The sequence below is a fragment of the Arvicola amphibius genome, chromosome 5, assembly GCF_903992535.2.
Source record: "Arvicola amphibius chromosome 5, mArvAmp1.2, whole genome shotgun sequence".
Classification (NCBI taxonomy): domain Eukaryota; kingdom Metazoa; phylum Chordata; class Mammalia; order Rodentia; family Cricetidae; genus Arvicola; species Arvicola amphibius.
The window spans coordinates 25,875,879-25,898,944 of NC_052051.1; the positions used below are offsets into that span (position 1 = coordinate 25,875,879).

A 23,066-nucleotide genomic window follows, 5' to 3' on the forward strand; every position below is an offset into this window, starting at 1 on the left:
CCAGATAAGTCACTTGGCATTTCTATAATATTTTATGCATATATAATTTTTACTTTTAAAACCTTATAGGTTGGTTGTGGTAGTATATGCCCTTAATCTTTGCACTGGGGTCAGGGGTGCAAAGGCAAGTGGATCTCTGAGTTTAAGACGAACCTGGTCTATATAGGGAGTTCCAGGCCAGCCAATACTACATAGTAAGACCCTGTCTCAAAACAATAAAAGCCCAACTTGCTGTAATGATTCCAGCAAACACCAGCTTAGATACTGTCACTTATCACCAAGCTTCACCAGATGTCTTCACATTGCCACATCCTTTCACCTCTACCCATCCTAGCTAGTTCCTTCAGGCATATTAAGCTATACTTCATACTACAAATCACTCTTGTGAATGTACAGGCAGTGACCTTTAGCTTTGTGTAAACTTTTGCCCTTGTTACAATGACAACAATGGTATAGGACAGTTCTGTTACCCCAGGTTCCCTCACATTGGTCAAGGGAGTGGTGCAATCAGGCCCTTGTTCCCACAGCCAAACCTCCACTAATCTGATTGCTGTCTGTAAATTTCCTTTGCCGGGCATTCCATGGAAACGGAGTCGTGTGTTATATAAATGTCTGCATCTGGCTTCTGTTATTTAGGATAGTGTTTTCTGGGTGTTTACCTTCTTGTGGTGTTTATTGGTAGTTTTTGGTTTTTGTTTGTTTTTGTTTTTGCTGACAGATGTAGTGTTTTTTCTGCTTTTGCTAACGATTAGACTTTTGAGTCATTTTCAGTTTCCAGCTATAGTAGTTTCCCCAGTCTGAGGGTGTGTGTGTTCCAAGCCCTTTGAGGAGATGCTTGGGATCCAGCCGGGATGGAACTCTGTGTTTTCACTATTTTGTGTACTAGGAATTGAACCTAGGGTATGTGCTAGGCAAATGCTATGCCCACACCTCCTCTTTTGAGACAGAGTCTTATTAAGTTGTGCAAGCTGGCTTTGAATTCACTCTGTAGCCAAGCAGGCCTTGAGTTTGGTGATTTCCTGCCTCAGCCTTTTAGGTAACTAAATTATAGGCCTGTGCCCACTTGTTAACTGGGCGTTGCTGCCTCCTTGAGATGTAAGAGCTTTTTATGCGTCCTGAACCAGTTCCCTTTACCCACATCACTCATAAAGATTTTCCTGTCCATGGCCTAGAAGTGTACAATTTTTTATTTTTATGAAATTTATTAATTTTAATGGGTCATATTTTTGGTGGCATCTCTAAAACATCTTCATTTAACTTAAAGTGACAGTTTTTCTTCCAGGAATTTTTGTTTCAGCTTTTGTTTTCATCTGTTGTTCATTTTGAATTTATTATTTTTGTGAATGGTCTAATGTTACTTGTGAATATGGTTACCACATAGTTAAAGCTTTTGTTTCTCTTGCCAGTGTTTTGTAATTTTCAATAAATAAGCCCTTAAAATTCGTTTTCATGTACCTAGACATGGGTAGTGCTTGCCTGTATTCTGGCCTCTGAGAGGCTGAGGCTGGACAAGTACCATGAGTTTGAGGCCAGCCCAGACTACATAGAGACCACCAGGCCACCCTGTCTTGAACCAAAACAAAATGCTATTTGTTTTCCCTTTTTTTTTTTCTTTATTATCTGTAATGTTGAATGTAGCTTGTGTCGACCATGCTTGGCAAGTGCTTTACCACTCCACTGCATCCAGCCCAAAGTCCTTTCTGATCTGTTCTTAGGGGCTGGAAAGGTATCAACAGTGCAGAGCACTTAACTGCCCTTCAGAGCCCGGGTTTGGCTTCCAGCACCACACAGTGATTATAACTCCAGTTCCCGGGGCTCCAACACCTTTAGACCTTCTCAGGCTCCCACACACACGGTATACATACACGCGTTTGTACGTGTACACATATAATAAGTATTTTTAATATATATTCTTAAATTTTTTCAATACCAAGTAGAACCATGTTTTAATTTTATTTTTGAGCTGTTTATAGCCAATATATAGAAATACAATTATTTTTTATATATTAATCTGATAACCTGTGCTTGCCCTCAGCTTGTTTAATTCTAGTTATTGTATAGATTTCTTAGAGTGTTCTAGATGCAAGATTATATGGTCTACAAATAAAAGCATTTGTAACTTAATTTTTCAGTTTGGATGTATTTAAATTTCAATTTTATTTCTTTCATGTGCTGGTTTATACCATAGAAGAATAGACATGGCAAGAATGTGTATCCTCTTTTGTTCCTGATCTTAAGGGAACTTAGCATTTACTTTTCTACCATTAAGTGTGATGATTGCCTGTGGGTTTTCATAGCTGCCCTTTGACTGGGGAAGTTCCTTTTTAGTTGTGCTTTAAGTTGTTTTGATAACTATGTTGAATTTTGTCAGCTGCCTTTTCTATGTCAGTTGTGATGCTGACTTTTTTCCTGATGCTGCTTCTATGACATGCGGTAGTAATTGAGAAGCGAGAAGGCCTTCCTTGCATTCTTGGGATAAGTCAAACACCATCACATTCTATAGGCCAGAATGACCTCAGCTCATTCTGTTCTGCCTCCAAACTGCTGGGGTTACAGGTCTAATTCACTATAACTAGCTGAGGTGGGTTTTGTGCTGTTAATTGCAGAGCACTTCCTTAAGGATATTTTCATCTGTGTTCATGCTAAAATATTTTGATAGTTTTTTCCTTTTTGATTACTTTGTTTGATTTTGGCATATACTTAAGGGGGGGGGCAGGGTCTCATTGTATATTCCTGGCTGGCCTCATACTTGCTATATAGACCAGGGGCCTCAAACTCACAGAGATCTACCTGCCTCTGCTTCTGGAGTGCTGGGATTAAAGATGTGTCACCAAACACACTGGTATGTGCTTTCACACATTTAAACAGGCAAGAATGGGCAGTACATACATAAACTAGGATCATTTTTATATACCTAAGAACTTGTGTTGGCAGTACTTGAGAGTAGCTCTGTCTCTCACATTGCTAATTCTCTCCTCAAAGATGATCCAGTTTATTTCCATCTAGCATACTCTTTGTTTTGTTCTGTTTAGAGATGGAGTTTATTTATTTATTCATGTGTACCCATTTGCATTTATGTGTGTTCATGTACACAATGTGTTGTGTATGCAGATGCCCAAGACGCCAGAGGGCATTGGAACCCCTGGAACTTGAGATATAGGCTGTGTAAGCCTTCTGACGTGGGTGCTGGGAACTGACCCCATGTCCTTTGCAAGAGCAGTAAGTCTTCTTAACCACTGAACATCTCTCTACCACCACTCCCTTTTTGGAGATGGGATTTTGCTATGTTGCTTAGAGGTTGGTCTTGAACTCATAGGCTCAAGTAATCCTCTTGTCTCAGCAGCCTCCCGAGTAATTGGGATTGCAGGCATGTGCCACAGCTCCCACCTCCCACCCCCCAATTATGAAATGGGAATACAGGCTTATACATGAGAGGAACCTAAAACTGTGCCTGGCATATATTGGCATTTAGTAAATATTAGCTGTTGTCGTCAGCATCATACATTTTAATATATGATGCTGGCCAGGCTATAGATCAGGCTGGCCTTGAACTTGGAGATCCACCTGCTTCTGCCTCCTGAGTGCTGGGATCAAAGGCGTGCACCACCATCAGCCGACTCATCATCTTGTATTAAAACTCATCTGCCTCAGCAGAGCACACACATTCCGTCATTATATTTGGGTTATCATTTGAGGGAGGGGAGTGAGTTGAGATGGGGTCTCACATAGCCCAGGCTGGCCTAGAACTCATCGTGTAGCTGAGGACAACCTTAAACATCCATCTGGTCCTCCTGCCTCTGTCTCCCAAGTACTAGCATTAGAGTGTATGCCACACCTCTAAGGTGATGCTGGAATCAAACCCAGAGCTCTGAGCATACTAGGTATGCACACTGCCTTCTAGCCCACAGTCACAGCCCCCAAGTTAGTCCATCTCTCTGTCCCAGATGAACTGGAGGTCCACAGCACGTGGTGCAGAAGTGGACAGGCAGCCACTGTAAGAGAAGCGGTGAGGGAGAGGTGCTTAGCACAGCAGCTAGGAAAATGGTCGCCATGCCTGTGCAGTTCTGTGTTCTTCACAGGTGTTAATGACTCTGGCTCCTGGTTGCTTTTTAATGTTGCTTTCCTGCTGGCGTGAGCATGAATCTCACTGTTTATTTTTGGGTTTTGTTTGTTTGGGGAGGAGGAAGGGCTTCATTGGTTTGAGACTTTGGAACCAAAGTGAATTGAAGTCTTCCCGGATTTACTTTTTTATTCTTCTGCAACCCGAGGTCTCAAGGGAGCTTCTGCTGCCCTGGGCAGTGTTCTCAGTTAGGTCTAGAGATTCTGTTTCTGAAGGAGGTAGAACTAAAGTAACTTCTTAGATTTAATTGGCCTGATAAACTTAGGAGATTTTAATCCTCTGTCTGTGCTTCAAGTCACTTATCAGATAAAGCTAAAGGTCCAGTGTCAGGCTTCTTAGGAGGGAATCTAGAACACGTTTTCTTTACATTAACAGAAACAGTGATTTTGGTGCCTTATATGTAAGACTAGTGGCTTAGGACTGAAGAGATGGCTCAGTCACTAAAATGTTTGCCGTGCAAACATGAGGACCCTGAATTCAGGTCCCCATCACCCACACAGAAAGTGAGCAGGCCTAGCGCAGCATACCTGAGCTGGTCTAGCTCAATCTGTGAGCTTTAGGTTCAGTGAAACATCATCTCTAAGAAAAGATGGGGAACAATTGGGAAGACAGATGTTACACATATGTACACACATGTACATATATGAAAAAAGTTACTAAAAAGAGTAGTTGGGACTAGAGAGATGGCTCAGCAGTTAAGAGATCTGTGGTTCATTTGCTAGCACCCACATGGCAGGTTACAACTGTATATAACTCTAGTTCCAGTGGTTCCAACACTCTTCTGGCCTCCACTGGCATCAGGCACACAAGTGGTGCAGAGATGTATATACAGGCAAACACCCATATGATAATAATAATAATAATATAAAGAGTAGTGACTTAGAGGTCAGTAAATGGCTCCAACCTCACTTTCCTTACGTGAATCTCTTATAAAAATGAGGAGACAGAAACGTTGGGCCATAACTGCTTAGCTGAGGGGTAGGCTACAATGCCCTGCCAATATTTGAGGCCCCCAAATTTAATGCCTTCTCGGAATATGGCAGCCACCTCCCTGTTGATTGTCAGGATACACTTTTAAACCTGATGGGGAGAATTAGAGACCCATACTTCCTGCTTCCCAGTTGACTCTAGGACACTCCTCCTCACTCCCACATACTGCTAGGTCGTCCTGCAGAATTTACTCTGATTCGCCAGGCCCAGGGCATAACCAGAGTGCCTGTGCTTCTAAGAAACTTCTAGAAAATGCTGCTGCTGCTCTCCACAGATCCCATTTTGCGTGTGAGCATCTAGATACCCTTTAAACATACTGAAAGTAGGACACTGACTCCCAGGATTCAGATGATCCATAATCTGGATGAAGCTAGGTATTGTGGTTTAGTCCCAGAACACAGGAAGCAGTCAGATCTCTCAAGTCCAGCCCTGTCTACATAATGAGTTCCAGGTCAGCCAGAGTTACGCAGTGAGACCCAAAATAAAAACAACAGTAATAATAATCTGGCATTAGAACTGTTTGGTTTGGTTTTGTTTGGGAAAGAGGTTTGAGACAGAGTTTCTCTATACAGCCCTAGCTGTCCTGAACCTCGCTTTGTAGACCAGATTGGTTTTGAATTCACAAAGATTACCTGGCTCTGCCTCTTGAATGCTAGGATTGAAAGCATGTGCTAACATGTCCCCCACTCCTCAATCTCATGCAGTACATGTTGGTCTGGAACTTGGCATCTTCCTGCCTCTAATTAGGATTGTGGGTGTACATTATCACACCTGGCTAACTGTATTTCTAAAGTGATGTAAATATATAATTGTATATAAAACGTTAGAAAGAACATACACAGAAGAAGGGGGGAAAGCCTATCCATCCATATGGCATTCTGGTAAATGTCCTTTCTTGTATATTTTGGTAGAGTTACCATATCTTTCTTAACATGTCTAGAAACAGTCCAGAGCCTGGAGAGATGGTTCAGTGGGTAAGAGGGCTTGTGCTCTTCCAGAAGGCTTTAAAACTTTTTAAAAATCTTAGGAATAGAATTGCTGGGGATTCTATAAAATCTAGCCAAGTTGCTATCTGCGTATGCCCCAGTTTGAAGTCTGCCCACCATATCAGAGCACAGAGTGGCATTTTAATATCTCATACTAGCAGTAGTGCCAAGTCTATTTTCCTTCCAGATAGTAATTGCTTGACCCATCTTGTCCCATTTCTGGAAGTGCAGAGTCTTGTTCCTTGATGCGTTTTGGGAAGCAACTTTACAAGGGCCTCAGGCTTCCCAGAACAGAGGTGACACTGGCCAGTGCAAGCAGATTTGAAGATTCCCACTTAATCTGCCCTGCAGGAAAGTTCACTTCTCTCTCTTTCCAGCAGGTTTGGTGGCCAAGGTTCCTGCTGCTTCTCTGTCTCACATGTAAAACAAGCACCTTCTATGTCCCTGGAGTCGCACCAATCAACTTCCACCAAAACGACCCAGTAGAGATCAAGGTGAGTGAGTGCTTGGGTCATAGGAGCACCTGTGCCTAGCAGCCTGACCAGAGGACTGTGTTGAGCTGTTCGTGTCCATCCTGGACTTATAGAGAACTTGAACAGACAAGGGCCAGCTCCCCTGGGAAAAAGAGGGTGGACTCCATACGACATGGCTGCCTACAGTTCTGCCTTTTCGTTGCCCCCTGCCTCTGCCTCTGTCTCCTCACTCCCAGTTCTTCTGGGAGGTGTCATACGCACTGTGCCCATCTGAGTGTGACTCTGCTTCCTTCCTCTGTGACTTCTCTGCCTCCCTTTCTCATCTGTTCCATCATCCTTCATTGCCTGCTGTTCAGATGTCTGTGTTGTAAGAAGCTCTCTTCCTTACACCTTGCAGGAAAAACAAGAGTAACATTTCCTGAGGGTTATTACATGCTACACATTGGGCTCTGCTTAGGTCAAGATGCCCCCAAGAACCTTCTGAGGGAAATTTTGTTCTACAGATTTTCTGTGTGTTTCACAGATATGGAAACTAATGCACAAAGAAGTGAACCCGCTGGTCACATGCAGAGAAATGCAAACACTGCCACCAAGTGAGATTCATGATGTGAGCACATGGCATCACGTCAGTCTGAGGTCAGCTCCTGACTCCAGGGCCCTTAGGAAGCCTTGGTTAGAGCATTTGGAATGCCAGCTTTCTCACCACAGTGCCCTTTCTCGCACTTTTGACTTTTGCCCACAACCCAGAGCAAAGCTTGGTATAGAGGTCCAGTGGTATCTGACCTCTAGCCCTGCCAAACTAGAGTCAGAGAGGACACCTGGGCTGGAAGGAGACCATAAAGATGGAATGCACCTCTTCATAATGGGGGGTGTGGTTATACCCCCACCCCACTCCCATTGTCCAGAGAACAAAAACAAGAATTAACAACAGTGAATTTGGGGGTAATGTTTCCTTAAGTAATTCATAACTTGTTTTTGTTGGGTGGTTTGTTTGTGTTGATTGACTTGGTTCGGTTTTAAGACAGGGTCTCAAGTAGCTTAGGTTGGCCTTGAACACTGGGTAGCTGAGGATGACTTTGAACTCCTGATCTTCCTTCATTCATCTCCCAAGTTCTGGAATTACAGTCTGTGCCACTACACCAGTTTATGTAACATGTATAACCCAGGTCCTTAGTGTCTTCAGGCTGACATCCCAAAAGCTCTAACCAGGTCTCCTGAGGGCCCTGGAGTCAGGAGCTGACCTCAGACTGACGTGCCTTTTACTCACTTCCTGGATCTCACTTAGTGGCAGTGTTTGCATTCTCTGCAAATGCCTATGGGATATGAGACGCTAGTCCAGACCCATCTGGGGTGTGATCCAGCCTGTGGCATGTATACCACGCTGCCTGTTTAAATACCCTCACATTTCTTAATTCCACAATAAGAGGTTTAAGTAAGGGTTATAGAACTGTTCTAAAATTCAAAACATTGTTTACACTTTTAGATGGTTTCTGAGCAAGAGCAGGTAGTTCCTAAATAGTTAGAAATAATTTCAGTTATATTTAAAGGGTTTTTCTTATTACATTTTATTTCTCTGTGTGTGTGGATTTGTGCTACAACATACATGTGGAGGTCAGAGGACAACTTGGAGGAGTTGTTTTCTCTTATTCTACCATGTGGGTCTGTGGGATGGGAACTCGGGTCATTGGGTTTAACAAAAAGTATCTTTACCTACTCAGCCATCTCAGTGGCCTAAAGCTTTATTTTTTTTTTTTTTACAGTATTTTCACTGGTTCTGTTTTCTTTTTTGTTTGTTAGAGATAGGCTCTCATGTAGTCAAACCTGGCTTCAAGATTATTATATAAGCTAAAGATGGTCTTGATCATTCTTTAAAATTTGTGTTTGTTATTGATAATGTGCACATACATAATGTATGTAGGACTAGGGCTAGACCATAGCAGAGATGTGGAGGTCACAGTAAGTTCTGTGCAGTTGATTTTCCCCTTCCACCTTTACACGGGTTCTGTAGATCCAACTCGGGTCACCAGACTTGTGTGGCAAGCTCCTTTACCCACGAAGCCCTGGGTTTGGTCCCCTGCACCACCATGCCTGGTTTGTAGCTAAGAATAACCTTGAACTTCTGATGCCCCTACCTCTACCTCCTGGGTGCCAGCACTAGAAGTATGTGCCACCATGCCCATTTTGTATGATGCTAAGGATCAAACCTGTGACTTTGCATATTCTAGTGGGGCACCCTGCCAACTCAGCTACTTTTTTAGATTGTCTCTCTGTCTCCATTCCTGTCTCTCCTCTCTCTTTCCTTTCTTTTTACCCCTTCTTTCCTCTTTTCTTTCTTTTTTGGTTTTACTCTGTAACTTGAGTTCACTCTCCTGCAGTCTCAGTTTTGAGTATATCATGGTTTTTCAGGTTCCCATAGTAGAGATTGTAGAAGGCGTCTATGTTTTTCCTCTTTGGTCGTTTGTTTAGCAGACATTAAATGAACATCTACTGTGCTGTGCTCATAAGTGGGAAAAACTGACATAGGGAAGACCAGGTGTGATGATTGGTGGCTCACACTAGTGGTGAGAGCACTGAGAGTTGTGGATTCAAGGCCAGCCTGAGCTGCAGAGAAAGACACTGTCACAAATAAAAATTAAAATTAAATAAAAATAAAACTTAATATACAATAATTGTATTTTATGTGACAAGCTCTGAAGAAAGCTGAGAGAGTTGAAATGGAATGATGGGGAGTTCATTTAGACACAGTGGGTAGGGAAGGGCTCATAGGTTGGGGGAATTTTAGCTGAGACCTAGATAGGAGAAAGCATCAGATGAGCACAGAGGGGCGCAGAGGAATGGCAGGGGGAAAGCCTGAGGTAAGAGAGCCATAGGCTCAAGGAACTGAAAGGACAGGGCTACGTGGGTCGCAAGTGAGGCACGGACCTCTTGGTTCTAAAGCCTCCTGCAGAAGGGCACTCAAGTGACATCTTGTCCAAGAGCAGCCACATGTTTACGACTCAGTGAATATTGGATCTCACTGTGGCTTTAAACTAAATCTGTGTGCTGTCTACAGCACAGTCCAGAATTGCGGGCTGTGCAGGGGTGGCGTGCAGTGAACTTGCCTATTGGGTGATAGTGCTAAGTGTGCTAAAGACATCTGAGTGCCAAGGAGTCTTCTTGTCACAGCCTTCTGTTTCTGGTGGATTGAAGAATAACAGCTTCTCTCCTTCCTGCAGGCTGTGAAGCTTACCAGCTCTCGGACCCAGCTTCCTTACGAGTACTACTCATTGCCTTTCTGCCAGCCCAACAAGATAACCTACAAGGCAGAGAATCTGGGTAAGCCTCTCGTACTACTTTAGCCTGTCTCACAGGGACCTGGCATGGTTTTCATAGTAGCTGCCTTACCTAACACTTGCTATGTGCTAGACACTGTTGTACATAGTTTATGTACAACATTGTTTGTGTTAGCTCAGTGAGTCATAATGGCCCTGCATAGGTAGTGATTTTGTGTCTGTTTTGTAGACTGACTTGACTTTGATTATACTGTTAGGTAATAGCTAACCTGGGCTTTACTAGTTTTCAGGGTGAGAGCACTCAACTTCTAACCATAGCAGCTTTCCCTTGGTTTCTAGATAGCCCTTTCTTTTCTAGTGGCTTCTATTACTTGCTCTGCCCTTATCCTGCTTTTGGTGTGTATTGGCCAGAGATTGACATTAGGTGTCTTCCTGGGTTGCTCTTCACAATATTTATTGGGACATGGTTTCTTTTTTGAACCTGAAGCTCACTGATTTAGTTAGACTGGCTATCTAGGTTGCTCTGGGGATTCCTGTCTCTGTTCCCTAGTGCTGGGATCACAGGCAGGTCAGCACATCCACCCAGTATTTATATGGGTACTAATGAGCTTATCCCAAGCACTTTACCCATTGAACCATCTCCCTAGATCATTGCTCTACCTTTAATTTAAAAGGTTGATGTAAATATTGTACTTATAAAATTCTCAAAAAATAAAAGAATAGAAAAGTCTGGGCAGTAGTAATGCACTCCTTTAATCCCAGCACTTGAGAGGCAAAAGCAGGTGGATCTCTAAGCTTGAGGCCAGCCAGGACTACACAGTGAAACCCTGTCTCAAAAAAACAAAAAAGAAAAGAGTGATTATCTTTGCCTCAAAGCAAGTGAAAACATTGACATTCTTGCTAAGCCAAGCAAGACTTACTCAGAAAGTGTGTGAAACGCCCTGCACAGTGTCTGGCACAAGTGGTAAATAGCAGCCATGATTCTAGGTTAAATATTCTCCCACTGGAGGTACCTCTTCAGGACAGTTGCTTGTGCTTCCTCTCTGCCTGTCTCAGCTTTAAGTCCTAGAGAAGCAAGCAGACAGACACTCCTTGAACCTCAGAGGCCTCAGCAGATTTCCCTCTTACGTCTTAGCAAAGAGAAGGAAGACACTTGTTCTCTAAAGGTTTGTTTTATTTATTCATGTGTTGAGTGTGTGATGTGTATGTGAGTAAGTACACTTGGAGGCCAGAAGAGATGCCTCAGAGCTGGAGTACAGGCATTTTGTGGTACACCTGGCTTATCATGTGGGTGCTAAGATGTGAAGTCCAGTTCTCAGGACTGTGCAGCAAGTGCTGTTTTCTACAGAGCCATCTCTTTGGTCCCTCTTTTTGTTTTTGTTTTGTTTTTTGTTTGTTTGTTTGAGATAAGATTTCCAAGGTGGAATCTGCCATGTTGCCCGTTGCCCAAACTGTCCTTAAACCTATGACCCTCTGCTTCAGCCTTCTGAGTGCTGGGATCTGAATTCCAATCCTCATGATCATGCAACAGTTGCTAACTGCCGAGATATGGGGTGCCATAAGAAAGGTGCTGGGGATCAAACCTAGGAACTTGGGTATGCTGGGCAAGTGCTCTCCACTGAGCTGCACCCTAGCCTTTGGGAATGGGTTCCTTTAAATGTTTTTTTTATTAGCATATATTGTTTAGTCACATCATGGCTTCTGGTTCATTGTTAAAAGGTGACAGGCCTGCTGTCTGGGCTACTCGAGAGCTCAGTAGGAGGACAGCTTGAGCTTGGGAGTTTGAAAACAACCTGGGTACATAGTGAGATCCTGTCTCAAAAAAAAAGTTGGGGGAGGGATGACTTAGCTAGGCATGATGGCCCATGCCTTTAGTCACAGCACTCCAGAGGCAGAGACAGGTGGATCTCTAGGAGTTCAAGGCCAGCCAAGACTACACAGTAAATTCCAGATTAGCCAAGGCAATAAATATAGTGAGACCCTGTTTCAAAAGAAAGAGGAATAGTTATGTATTTTTTAGAAATGAGGCATGCTAGGATGTCCTCTTTCCCCTTTTTCTTCCCCAAGACAGGGTTTCTCTGTGTATGTAGCCTTAGCTGTCCTGGAACAGAGATCCGCCTGCCCCTGCCTCCTAGTCCTGGGAATAAAGGTGTAACCCAGCACCTTCTTTCTTAATTCAGTTTACTTTCCAAATTTAAGAAGTAACACAGCCTTACTTAGTGTGTGGCCTCTTTTCTCTACAGTTTCTCCTCTCTTCAAGTCAGCTCCTCATTGGCTTACAAATAAATGGACAGTAGGACGTGGTGTAAGGAAAGAGCCCAGTCCTGCAACTGAGGTTTCTCTCCCGCCTGCCGGTTCCTGAATAACCACTCTGAGGCTTAATATTAATTACAAACTGTTTGGTCTATTAACTCAGGCTTAGTATTAACTAGCTCTTACAACTAAATTAACTCATTTCTGTTAGTCTATATTTTAACACAAGGCTTGTGATTTGTTAACTAACATCTTGCTTCTCCTGTGGCTGCTGGCATTTTCCTGACTCCTCTTTCTTTCTTCCTGCATCTTTGCTTAGATATCCCTCCTGACTCTATTTTGTCTTGCTATTTGCCAAATCGGGTTCTTTATTAACCAGTGGTAATAAAACATATTCACAGCATACAGAGGAGCATCCCACTTTAACTCCGGGGATCATATTGAGCTACTTTCTCTAGTCCTGGTTGTTTATAAAATGCCATTTCAGCTGTGGGCTATGCAGATGTCCTGTTGATATCCTCATGCTCTGTTCACCACTGATCCCAGACTTACAGGCTCACGTGCACTGTCAGGCATCTGATAGCACCTGAGGAATAGAGGCCTTCACCCTCTTCACACTCTTCCTTTTCCTCTCCTGGACGGCCTGTGCCATACTCAAGACATCACGTAGGGCTGCTACCTTGCATGGCTACCTGCTGTCTCTAATACGGTAGAATTTGTGGCTCTACCACTTGGCACTTATCTACCAACAACTCACAGTATCCAACTGCCTGACCTTTAGAAAACTGAGTGTCTTCCCTTCCTTATCCCTAGTACCCAGTAAGCAGCTGGTTCCCACAGTTTTACCACCTTCGCTGCTCTTGAATCTGTGTGCTATAATGGTGGCCTACCCACACACGCTTCCTGTGTTTGTCCTTACTTCTTGACTGGTGCCATTACTCCAGCCAGATTTTTGCATCCCTTTTTCTGCACAAAGCAGTCAAAGTCTCTGCCCCCAAGCAGCCTTTGCCTTTATCTAAATTGCCTGGTTAATACTGCCCCTCCTCCAAGTCCTACTAGCTCACTGAGATTTCCCTGGATCTACTCTCCATGACATCAGTTACACAGTACATTTTCACTCTGCTAGTTCATCAGTCTCTTTCACACTAGAACTTAGGGTCATAAGTTCTACAAATATGTCTGTTCAACATTGTATCTTCAGGCCTGGCACATAGCCAGTTCCTAGCAAGTGCTGGTGAATGAATAAGTGAGTAGATAAGGCATGTTGAGTGTAGCAAGTAGATCCACTGGCATATGTTGGACAGAGTACTTGTGGAGGTGGTAGTCCTGCCTGTTGGCATGGTGTGTCTCCTTCAGCCTGCCCCAGTTTCATACCGTTACTGTTGAACTAATGAGCAGCTCTGAGTGAAAGCCCAGTGGGTCTAGTTGATGCTTCCCAGCTGCTCAGTGCCTGTGAGTATAACATTTGGCTTCAGGTTCCTCAGGGGAAACCGGCATGAAGTGCCAGTGCATTAAGTAGTAGGTGTTGGCTCAGAGAGCTCCCTGGTAGTAGGGGGGTCAGACCTACACAAATTAGCATGCTGCAGAGTAACGTCACTGATGCAGGGGAGCTGCACAGAGATAGAAGGGAGGCCAGCTGGCTGCAGAGGTGATGCCAGTGTTGCAAATGATGTTCTTTGTTGCCTGCCCGATCTGTGTCTGGGAGTGAATTAACCCCTCAGTTCTCAGTATTCTGTAAGGAGAATATTAACTGCTGTCTCATTTTCTGGAGGAGGGAATTGAAGCTCGGTAAAGTGACATGCACAGACTAAGCTGGTAAATGTCAGGCAGGGTGAGTTAGCAGGTAGCCTAGAGTCAGAATATTTTCTTCACTGTACTGAGGGGGAACAGGAGGGAGTGGCAAGCTCCAGGCTGACAGGGTCAGCAAAGGCTGCTTGGGGGCAGAGACTTTGAGATTACCTGTGTGTGTAAAGCAGGGTCTGGAGTGACCTGGGAGAGTTGGAGAGATGGGTAAGAGATAGGCTGGAGCTGCCCTAGGGTGGAGCACACACTATATGATCTTTGTCCAGAAAGCTAGGGATAGAGACAACATCACCTGTCTGCAGTTATGAGATCAGGAAGGGTTATTAAAAGAAAGGGAAGCGTGGGGCAAGGTAACACACCAGGCATAGGATGCCACCCAGGACTCTAGAGACATGGGAGGATGTGGAGCATCTACCAGCAATGGAACACAGAGTAGAGGGGGGGTGGGGCAGAGCCTGACAGCAGGTCTGTGGCGCTGTGACATCCTTGGAGCTCCATTTTGTTCTGTCTGCAGCCCTGTGACTGCTGACCTCAGTCACCACAGGGCTGAAGCTCTGAGCTCCATCTGTCTCTCTTATGGCAGGAGAGGTGCTGAGAGGGGACCGGATTGTCAACACCCCTTTCCAGGTTCTCATGAACAGTGAGAAGAAGTGTGAAGTTCTGTGTGGCCAGTCCAGCAAGCCAGTGACCCTGACAGTGGAGCAGAGCAGGCTGGTGGCTGAGCGCATCACAGAAGACTACTACGTTCACCTGTAAGTTACCCACTGCTCCCTGCTGGCCTTGAACTCAGCCCAGGGAGGACCTGGTGGGAGTGTGGTCCTGAGAGACTGAGTGAGGCCTTGGGTTTCTAGCATTGCTGACAACCTGCCTGTGGCCACCCGGCTGGAGCTCTATTCCAACAACCGTGACAGTGATGACAAGAAGAAAGAAAAAGATGTGCAGTTTGAACATGGCTACCGACTTGGCTTCACGGATGTCAATAAGGTAGAGTAGTGTCTGGCGTGCTCAGAGGGCCGGGTCAATAGGTTGCAAGTAAAGGTGCTTGTTCCTAACTGATGACTTAGGTTCAATTCCTAGTACCCACGAGGCAGAAGGAGAGAACTGACTCCCACAAGCTGTCCTCTAGCCATCACATGTGCTAAAGTGTGTGTGTGTGTGTGTGTGTGTGTGTGTGTGTGTGTTTAAATGAGGGTCAACCAGAACATATTTCTGCCAGTGCCTCGTGGTCAATAGCCTGTGAGAATTCTGTGGCTTTGGTCTGGCTCCAGCACACACTATAAAGGGATAAAAGGATAGTCACTAAAATATTAGATTCTGTTTCTGTAAGATTAAAACTAGAAAAGGAACCTAGAACTTGTAAAGTGTGTAGGAAAGAAGACCACATGATGATCAAGAGCACACTGAAGGTTCCCTGGGCTGAATCCTGCAGCCACCATTTGCTAGTGATCTAAGAGTCCTTGGTCCAGTGTTTCCACATCTCGAAACTGTGATTCCCACTTGATTTGAAAATCAGTCTCTGTGTACACTTCATGACATTCTGTGTGTACACTTCATGACACAACTCCTGGCGGTAAGCTAGTAATGGATAACATAGATTATAATTGTGTCCTCTTCATCCGATTTCCCAGGGAGTAAAAGGCTGGCGTTCCTTTGTTTGTATAGAGGGTTAGGGTTAGCTTTGTCCTAATTTGGAGAAAACTTGTGGTGTGAGGCCCTGAGTCGTGTTGCTTTTCACTAGCTAGGGAGCCGTTGTACATTGGGGGCTTCATGGAGGAGCTAGGGCCTTAGAAAAGAGTGGAGTAGAAGAAGGAGAGCATTCCAGTTGCTGCAAATAGAGGTACAGGGTAGGAACTGCTTGTGAGGAAGGGACAGGCTAAAGAGCCCAGGTGAGCTAATGTGACAATTGGCAAGGCAGTGGGTAAGCAAGGCAAGAACAGGATATGTACGAAAGTGCCATAATGAAACCATTATTTTGTGTGCTGGCTTTAAGAGAGAGAGAGAGAGAGAGAGAGAGAGAGAGAGAGAGAGAGAGAGAGAGAGAGAGAGAGAGAGAGAGAGAGAGAGAGAGAGAGAGAGAGGAAAAAAAAGGAAAAAAAGGACAATGACAGCCGGGCCAAGGAGACTTGGATTTTATCTGCTGAGCCCCAGGAAGTCACAGTGGGTGTCAGAGCAAGAGTGCAATATGCCCAGAGGAAGGCTCTAGTTGCTTGGAGTGGGCTCCCTGAATAACTTTCTGCTTTGCTAGCTATTTCTTATTCTCTCTTTCTCTGCTTTAGATCTACCTGCACAATCACCTCTCGTTCATCCTTTATTACCACCGGGAGGACATGGAAGAGGACCAGGAGCACACATACCGTGTCGTCCGCTTCGAGGTGATTCCCCAGAGCATCAGGCTGGAGGGTGAGTGGGGAGGTAGCACCAGAGGGGCAGGGCTGGATGGGCCTGGGCTTTTATACACAGGATAGGATCTTCTCACAGTCTCACCATGCTACCAGCTGACAGGCCCAGGTGTGGCACATAGGTTCATCCCGAGAAGGCCACTGAACCCCAGGAGAGCAGGTTGCAAATGAGGGAGAGTTGTGCCTGCTGTCTTGTGGACTGGGTACCATGTAAGCCTACTGCCTTCCAACAACTCCAGGAGGTTGGAGGTGATTATAGATGAGGAACCAGAAGCTCAAGAGGTTAGTGACTTGGTCAAGGACTTGGTTGAGCCTCTTCTCAAGAACCAGTCTGCCTGGTTGTAGAACAAGGGATGATGCACAGGGAAAGCCTTTGGGGACAGTTGTGGTTTACTTTGTCTCCTTCTGCGTGGTGATGGGCCAGACTGAAATTGCCCGAGGTTGGCAATAGGCCAGGACTTAAGAGCTTAGCGCAGTCCTGATTTTTTTTTCTTTTTTGAGTCTGGGTCTTTCTATGTAATCCTGGTTGTCCTGGAACTCACTATGTAGACCAGCAGGGTGGCCTCAAGCTCACAAAGATTTGCATCACTCCGCCTTTTTGTTTTCTTTTCAAGACAGGGTCTCACCACACAGCCCAGACTGACCTTGAACCCGTGTATCCTCCTGCCTCTGCCTTTTCTTTTCATGTGCTAGGAGTCAAACCTAGGGCCTCACATATTCTAGGCAAGTGTTCCACTGAGCTCTGTCTCTAGCCTGCCTTCCAGCCTTTGTCCACAGTGAATGGTGATTTTCTGCCTTTTTGAAAAAGTGTGGATCATGACTTTCCACATGAAGCAGTCATAAAGCGTGAGACCCGAACTGTACGGACTGTCCTTCCTCTCCTGTGGATGTCGTAAGCACAGTTCAGCATTTACAGTGATTTTTTAAAAGGTCTCTTACATCCTCAGTGGCTCTTTAAGATTCCATTCTGTTTTTTTCTTGACAGCACACACAGTGCTGACCCATGGTTGGTGTTTGTGTGTTGTTTGACTAGATGAGGTGATGGATGACAGCAAACAAATGAGGGAATGGAAGGGGAAGGCGTAGGCTTGGTAGGCTTGCTAAAGTCATGAAGATGACCGATCCGTGAGCAAACGGAGGGAGCCACTGGGATGCAAGTTGAGTGGGCCTGATTGGACGGTGAATGAGTCAGTGGATGTTTGGGTTGAATGTAGAAAGCCAACTGCTTTTAGATGGAGGGAATTAGACTCAGATCTCTCTCTCCCTCCCTCCCTCCCCCATGTATATACCTTTTTACTCCTGAAGTCCCTTGGGAAAGCCAGGGCTCCAGGGAGTCAGTTACCTCTTGTGTTCCCAACCTCCATTCAACCCTGAGATGCCTGCAGAACAGCCTTGCCTGGGGGAGTAGCACTGGGCACTGTGAGAGCAGACTGGGTCTCTGTCTCTCACAGACCTCAAAACAGATGAGAAGAGTTCATGTATCCTACCTGAGGGTACCAACTCCTCGCCCCAAGAAATTGACCCCACTAAGGAGAATCAGCTGTACTTCACCTACTCTGTGCACTGGGAGGTGAGACAGAGTGCCTGCTCTGGCCAGGGAAGGAGGGCTTGCTCTGGGCTGGGATTCTCTGACCAACAGGAGGCCTGACTCTGCTTCCTCCTACCTGCCAGGAAAGTGACATCAAATGGGCCTCTCGATGGGACACTTACCTAACCATGAGTGATGTGCAGATCCACTGGTTTTCTATCATTAACTCCGTCGTGGTGGTCTTCTTCCTGTCAGGTGAGAGCTCTAAGTATGGAAGGTGGAGCTGAGGGTCTGAGATGTCACATACTTAAGAGGAATTTCTAGGGTGTTATCAGGGTCATGTGCGTCAGAAGCAGTCAGTCACCACATCCCTGTGCTGGGCTTCTTGTGTACAGATGTGAACAGGAATTGGCAGGGGCCCTTGTAAGCTGCTAGAGAGCAGATACGTTTGTCTGCACAGCCATTGATTCATTCAGCAACCCCCAGAAACATGGTTCTGCCATGAAGCAAGCTTGGCAGGAAGCTGGGTGGAGAAGATGTTGGACAGAAGTAGAATGAGAACACTTACTTCCATCTAGGAGAGGCAGAGGTAGCAGCAGCTCCTGCTTCTCCACTGCTACCCAGGGCTGGGTGCTGCCCTTCTTTACAAACTCCAGCTCTCAGCGCAGGGGCTAAGCCTAACAGCATAGGGAGCTCGGGCTCATGGCCCATTTCTATTCACCATGCTGCTGCCTAAAGAGGGAGGCAGGACAAATGAGACAGAGTGGCGGTGCTGTGCCCTGAACTGTTGAGGGACAGAGAGGTGAAGGTATCCCAGGTGAGTCTTGATGCACAGTGGAAGTACATCATTCAGGGCATTTCTAGCAAATAGACTTTTCCAGTAAACTCTCCTCCCTGACACAAAGCAACATCCTGTAGCTGTCTCTCCCATCCCAAGGTTTCTTTCTCTTCACAACCCCTTCTCTGCTTGTGTGGGAGGGGTTTGGGTGGTCTCATGACCAGGCCCTGATGGAAAGGGGCATGGAGCTAGACCACTCTGTTAGCAGTGCTCACCCTCCAACCCTGTCGCTTGCAGGCATCCTCAGCATGATTATTATCCGGACCCTGCGGAAGGACATCGCCAACTACAACAAGGAGGATGACATTGTACGAGGTCTTGGCTGGGGCGGGATGGACTGGAAGAGGGAGTAGGGCTCTCCACCTGCACACGTGAGAGAGCGAGCGTAAAATAAACCTCAAAGGCATTGAAAAGGAAAGACAAAAACATTTCCTAATCACCCAAACGGGTAGATCTGGACTAAGTCACAGAAAGAAACTTAGTTAATTTTTCATTTTAAAGTAGAGCTTTTGAAATGGCACATAATGTTTAGGGTGCTGGCCACCAAGCCTGACAGCCTGAGTTTGATCCCTAGGACACATATGGTGGAGGTAAGAGAAGTGACTTTCCACAGTGTCCTTCACACTTTATTATACATACATGCCCCCCATGCACAAACAAACAAACAAATAAATAAATATATAAATAAATAAATAATGGTTTTTTGTACAAAATTTAAAGCTAGAGCCAGGCATAGCATTATATACCCATGATCCCAGCACTCAGTAGGCTGAGACAGGAGAATCTCTAATTTGAGATGACTTGGTCCATAACAAGACCCTGTATCAAAAATAGCAAGGCCCAGCATAGTCATTCATGCCTATTTCTTGGGAGGCAGAGGCAAGTGGAGCTCTATGAGTTCAAGGTTAGCCTGATCTATATAGAGAGAGTTCTAGGCCAACAAGGATCCAAAAAAAGAAAAAAACACCATCACTACCACCAATAAGAAAATAAAAAATCCTAAACCTTTTATGTACTGAACATTTCTTATGTATTTTCAGACAAGAAACTACACATAGCCAATAATCGCATGATGCTTTGGTATTTGTTAAGATTAATACTGTTAGCGGGCGGTGGTGGTGCACGCCTTTAATCCCAGCACTCGGGAGGCAGAGGCAGGCGGATCTCTGAGTTCGAGGCCAGCCTGGTCTACAACTAGTTCCAGGACAGGCTCTAGAAAACTACAGGGAAACCCTGTCTCGAAAAACAAAAAAAAAAAAAACAAAAAACAAAAAAAAAGATTAATACTATTATTACAGATATGCATGAACACATCTTATTTGAAATTTTTTTTTTTTTTTTTTTTTTTTTTGAAATTTTTTTTTTATGCTTCAGGAATACCCCCCCCCCCCCAAATTCAGATTCCAACTGTCATAGGAGTGGTTTTAGGACATATAAATAGCACAGATTTTTTTTTTTTTTATTTTTCCATTCAAAAAAATTTACATTTCCTCCACTCCTCCCATTCCCTTCCTGCTCCCCCACTCCCCCTCCTCCCTCCCCCACTGGGCAGGGTTTCCTGCCCTCTCTTAAGGAGGGAGGGGGAGGGAGTTGTTTTTTGTTTTTTTTTTTTTTTAAAGACAGGGTCTCACTGTGTTACCTGGGCTTTTTCAAACTGGAGATCAATCTGCCTCAGCCTCTGAATGCTAGACCACAGGTATACATCACCACACAAGACTTCCCTTCCCTTCCCTCCCTTTTTTGTAGTGCTAATTGTGGGGCTGGGGAAGTGACTTAGTTGGTAAAAGTGCTTGCTTTGCCACACAAACACAAGGACCTGAGTTTGGATCCTCAGTACCCACATACAGCTAGGGATGGCAACTATAACCCTGCTGAAGGGGTCAGAGACAGATGGATAGTTTCCTGAAGTCCAGAGAGAGACCCTGTCTCAAAAAATGAGGCAGAGAACAATTGAAGAAGACACCCAAAGTTGACCTCTGACTTCACATGTACATACACAAGAACATATACACCCAAACAAAATGGTTAGTAGGATTGACAGGAGAGTCGATGGTGGTGGCACACCCCTTTAATCCCAGCTTTCAGGAGGCAGAGACAGACAGGCCAGCCTGGTCTACAGAGTGAGCTCCATACAAAATGAGACCCTGTCTCAAAAAAACAAGAAAAAAGATCAACATGGAGAATTGTACAAAATCATATATCACTTGAAAATAACAAGGTACATGGTATATACATGGTATGACCTTTATTATTTAAAACTATTCATGTGTGTACATGAATAAACATAGATTAAAGAAAGAAGACTAAAGAAAACAATGGTATCTTATTACATTAATGTGTAAACATTACTTACATATATATAGATTTTTTTTTTTTTTTTTTTTTTGGATTTTCAAGACAGGATTTCTCTATAGTTTTTGGTGCCTGTCCTGGAACTAACTCTTATAGACCAGACTGGCCTCAAACTCACGTAGATCTGTCTGCTTCTGCCTCCTGAGTGCTGGGATTAAAGGCGTGTGCCACCACCGCCCAGCCAGGTCATTTTATTTTTTAGATCTTTCTACCATCTAGAAAACTGTGTATCTGAGTGAGCACATTTGCTGGGAAACAGTCTCTTGTCACATTGCCCAGGCCGACCTTGAACTCTGAATCCTCTGCTTTACCCTCCTGAGTGTTAACACTACAGGCATATACCACCGCACTTGACCTTTTCTGTGTTGTTAATTTTTTTCATATACTAAACATTTTCTGTTTCTTTAAATTCATTTGAATTCCATGACATATACTATTTGTTTACACAAGTAAATACATCTTTTATTTAAAATCAGAAAAGATAAGTTACTCACCAACAAAGACTATTAATGTTTCAGTACACTGGTGTTTGCATTGTTTTCCATTTTCTTGTTTTGTGGAATTAGGGAGACTTTTTCCTGCAGCTTCAAGTATCCTGTTTTTGCCCCCCTTTTCCCATGTAGCATTCCTCTAAGAAGTCTGTGGCAGAATGGTGCTGCTCTGATGGAGTAGCCTGGGTCTATGGGGGTGTTCCCTGCAGAGCCTCCCTGTCCACACAAACCTACCTCACTCTCTGCCCTTTGCTGCAGGAAGACACTATGGAGGAATCTGGGTGGAAGCTTGTGCACGGTGATGTCTTCAGGCCACCCCAGTACCCCATGATCCTCAGCTCTCTGCTGGGCTCAGGCATTCAGCTCTTCTGCATGATCCTCATCGTGATCTGTGAGTGGACCATGTAGGCTAGGTATGGGGGGTCAGAGGAACATAACCTGATCCTGAGGCATGGCCACCTTTTGTGCCTTAAGCAAAAGGGTAGGCTTATCTCCCCGGAGCAGGCCAAGCATTCTGGGCAGCAGCGCCAGCCTGGCGGTAGTGATTCTCCTCTCTGTATTTCAACTCAGTTCACATAGAGCCATCCTGAGTACTTGGTCAGTAAAGCACACATCAGCACTGTGAGGCTAGCTTCCTTCTGCCCTTAGAGTAAGCAGCTAGCCCAAACTTACTGTCAGGGTCAGAGCTAACTCAGGTCTCTTCCCCGTCTGCCTGTCTTTCTTTCTAGGCTGGGTCTTATATGTAGCCCAGGCCAAGATGAACTCTCACTTTTTCTGCTTGCGCCACCATACAGCAGGACTTTATAGAAAAAACCCTCGCTAATATATAGTAATTACAGACAGGTATGGAGTCAGTCTGCCTAAATTTTTATCTCACCCTCGTGACTTTAAACTTTATGACTAGCTAGCCACTTAATCTTTTTAAACTTCAGTTTGCTTGTCTAAAAAACGGAGAGGCTAACTTCTGTCTTTCATAGTCAAGTTACATTCAGCTTGTAGGTATTCAGAATGCTCTTGGCCTTCTTATGTGGTTCATTCCAAGGACTCTGGGGACTAGAAGCTATGGTTAGATTCAGACAGCAAGGCCTAGCAGCTTCTCCACCCCCAAGCCCAGCTACAGCCCAGTCTTTTTCTGTAGAGAGCTGTGCTCTTACAAATGCCAAGAAAGAAGGGAATCTCTTCTAACTTCATTTGTGTAGTAGCCTGTGAGTCTGCCAGATCCTTGATCCTGACTCTGCCCTTTGCTTCCCTCTATAGTTGTGGCCATGCTTGGGATGCTGTCACCCTCCAGCCGGGGAGCTCTCATGACCACTGCCTGCTTCCTCTTCATGTTCATGGGGTAGGTGTATGTGAGAATGTTCCCAGGGGCTGGCACAAGCCTGCTTCACACCATTTACAGGACCCCTTGTTGTGGATTCTGCCTTTTCCTACAACAGGGTATTTGGTGGATTTTCTGCTGGCCGTCTCTACCGAACTCTAAAAGGCCATCGGTGGAAGAAAGGAGCCTTCTGTGTAAGTGTCCTCCTCTCCCAGCATTTGGTAGGGCCTGAGATACTGTTCC

At 44.9% G+C, this 23,066-nt stretch overlaps 1 protein-coding gene across 2 annotated transcripts in view; it reads left to right on the forward strand.

Moving 5' to 3' along the window:
* Tm9sf4 (transmembrane 9 superfamily member 4) overlaps positions 1–23,066 on the forward strand; it is a 43,335-nt gene that overhangs the window by 7,390 nt on the left and 12,879 nt on the right. The window contains exons 2-12 of one of the 2 annotated variants that reach the window (XM_038329378.1): positions 6,474–6,590; positions 9,785–9,884; positions 14,481–14,649; positions 14,749–14,881; positions 16,174–16,297; positions 17,748–17,866; positions 17,968–18,079; positions 18,900–18,970; positions 21,764–21,896; positions 22,763–22,844; positions 22,942–23,017. In XM_038329378.1, coding sequence (XP_038185306.1) covers positions 6,474–6,590; positions 9,785–9,884; positions 14,481–14,649; positions 14,749–14,881; positions 16,174–16,297; positions 17,748–17,866; positions 17,968–18,079; positions 18,900–18,970; positions 21,764–21,896; positions 22,763–22,844; positions 22,942–23,017 — 1,236 coding nt within the window. The remainder of the gene's footprint in view (positions 1–6,473; positions 6,591–9,784; positions 9,885–14,480; positions 14,650–14,748; positions 14,882–16,173; positions 16,298–17,747; positions 17,867–17,967; positions 18,080–18,899; positions 18,971–21,763; positions 21,897–22,762; positions 22,845–22,941; positions 23,018–23,066) is intronic. The other variant, XM_038329380.1, reaches the window with a different exon arrangement.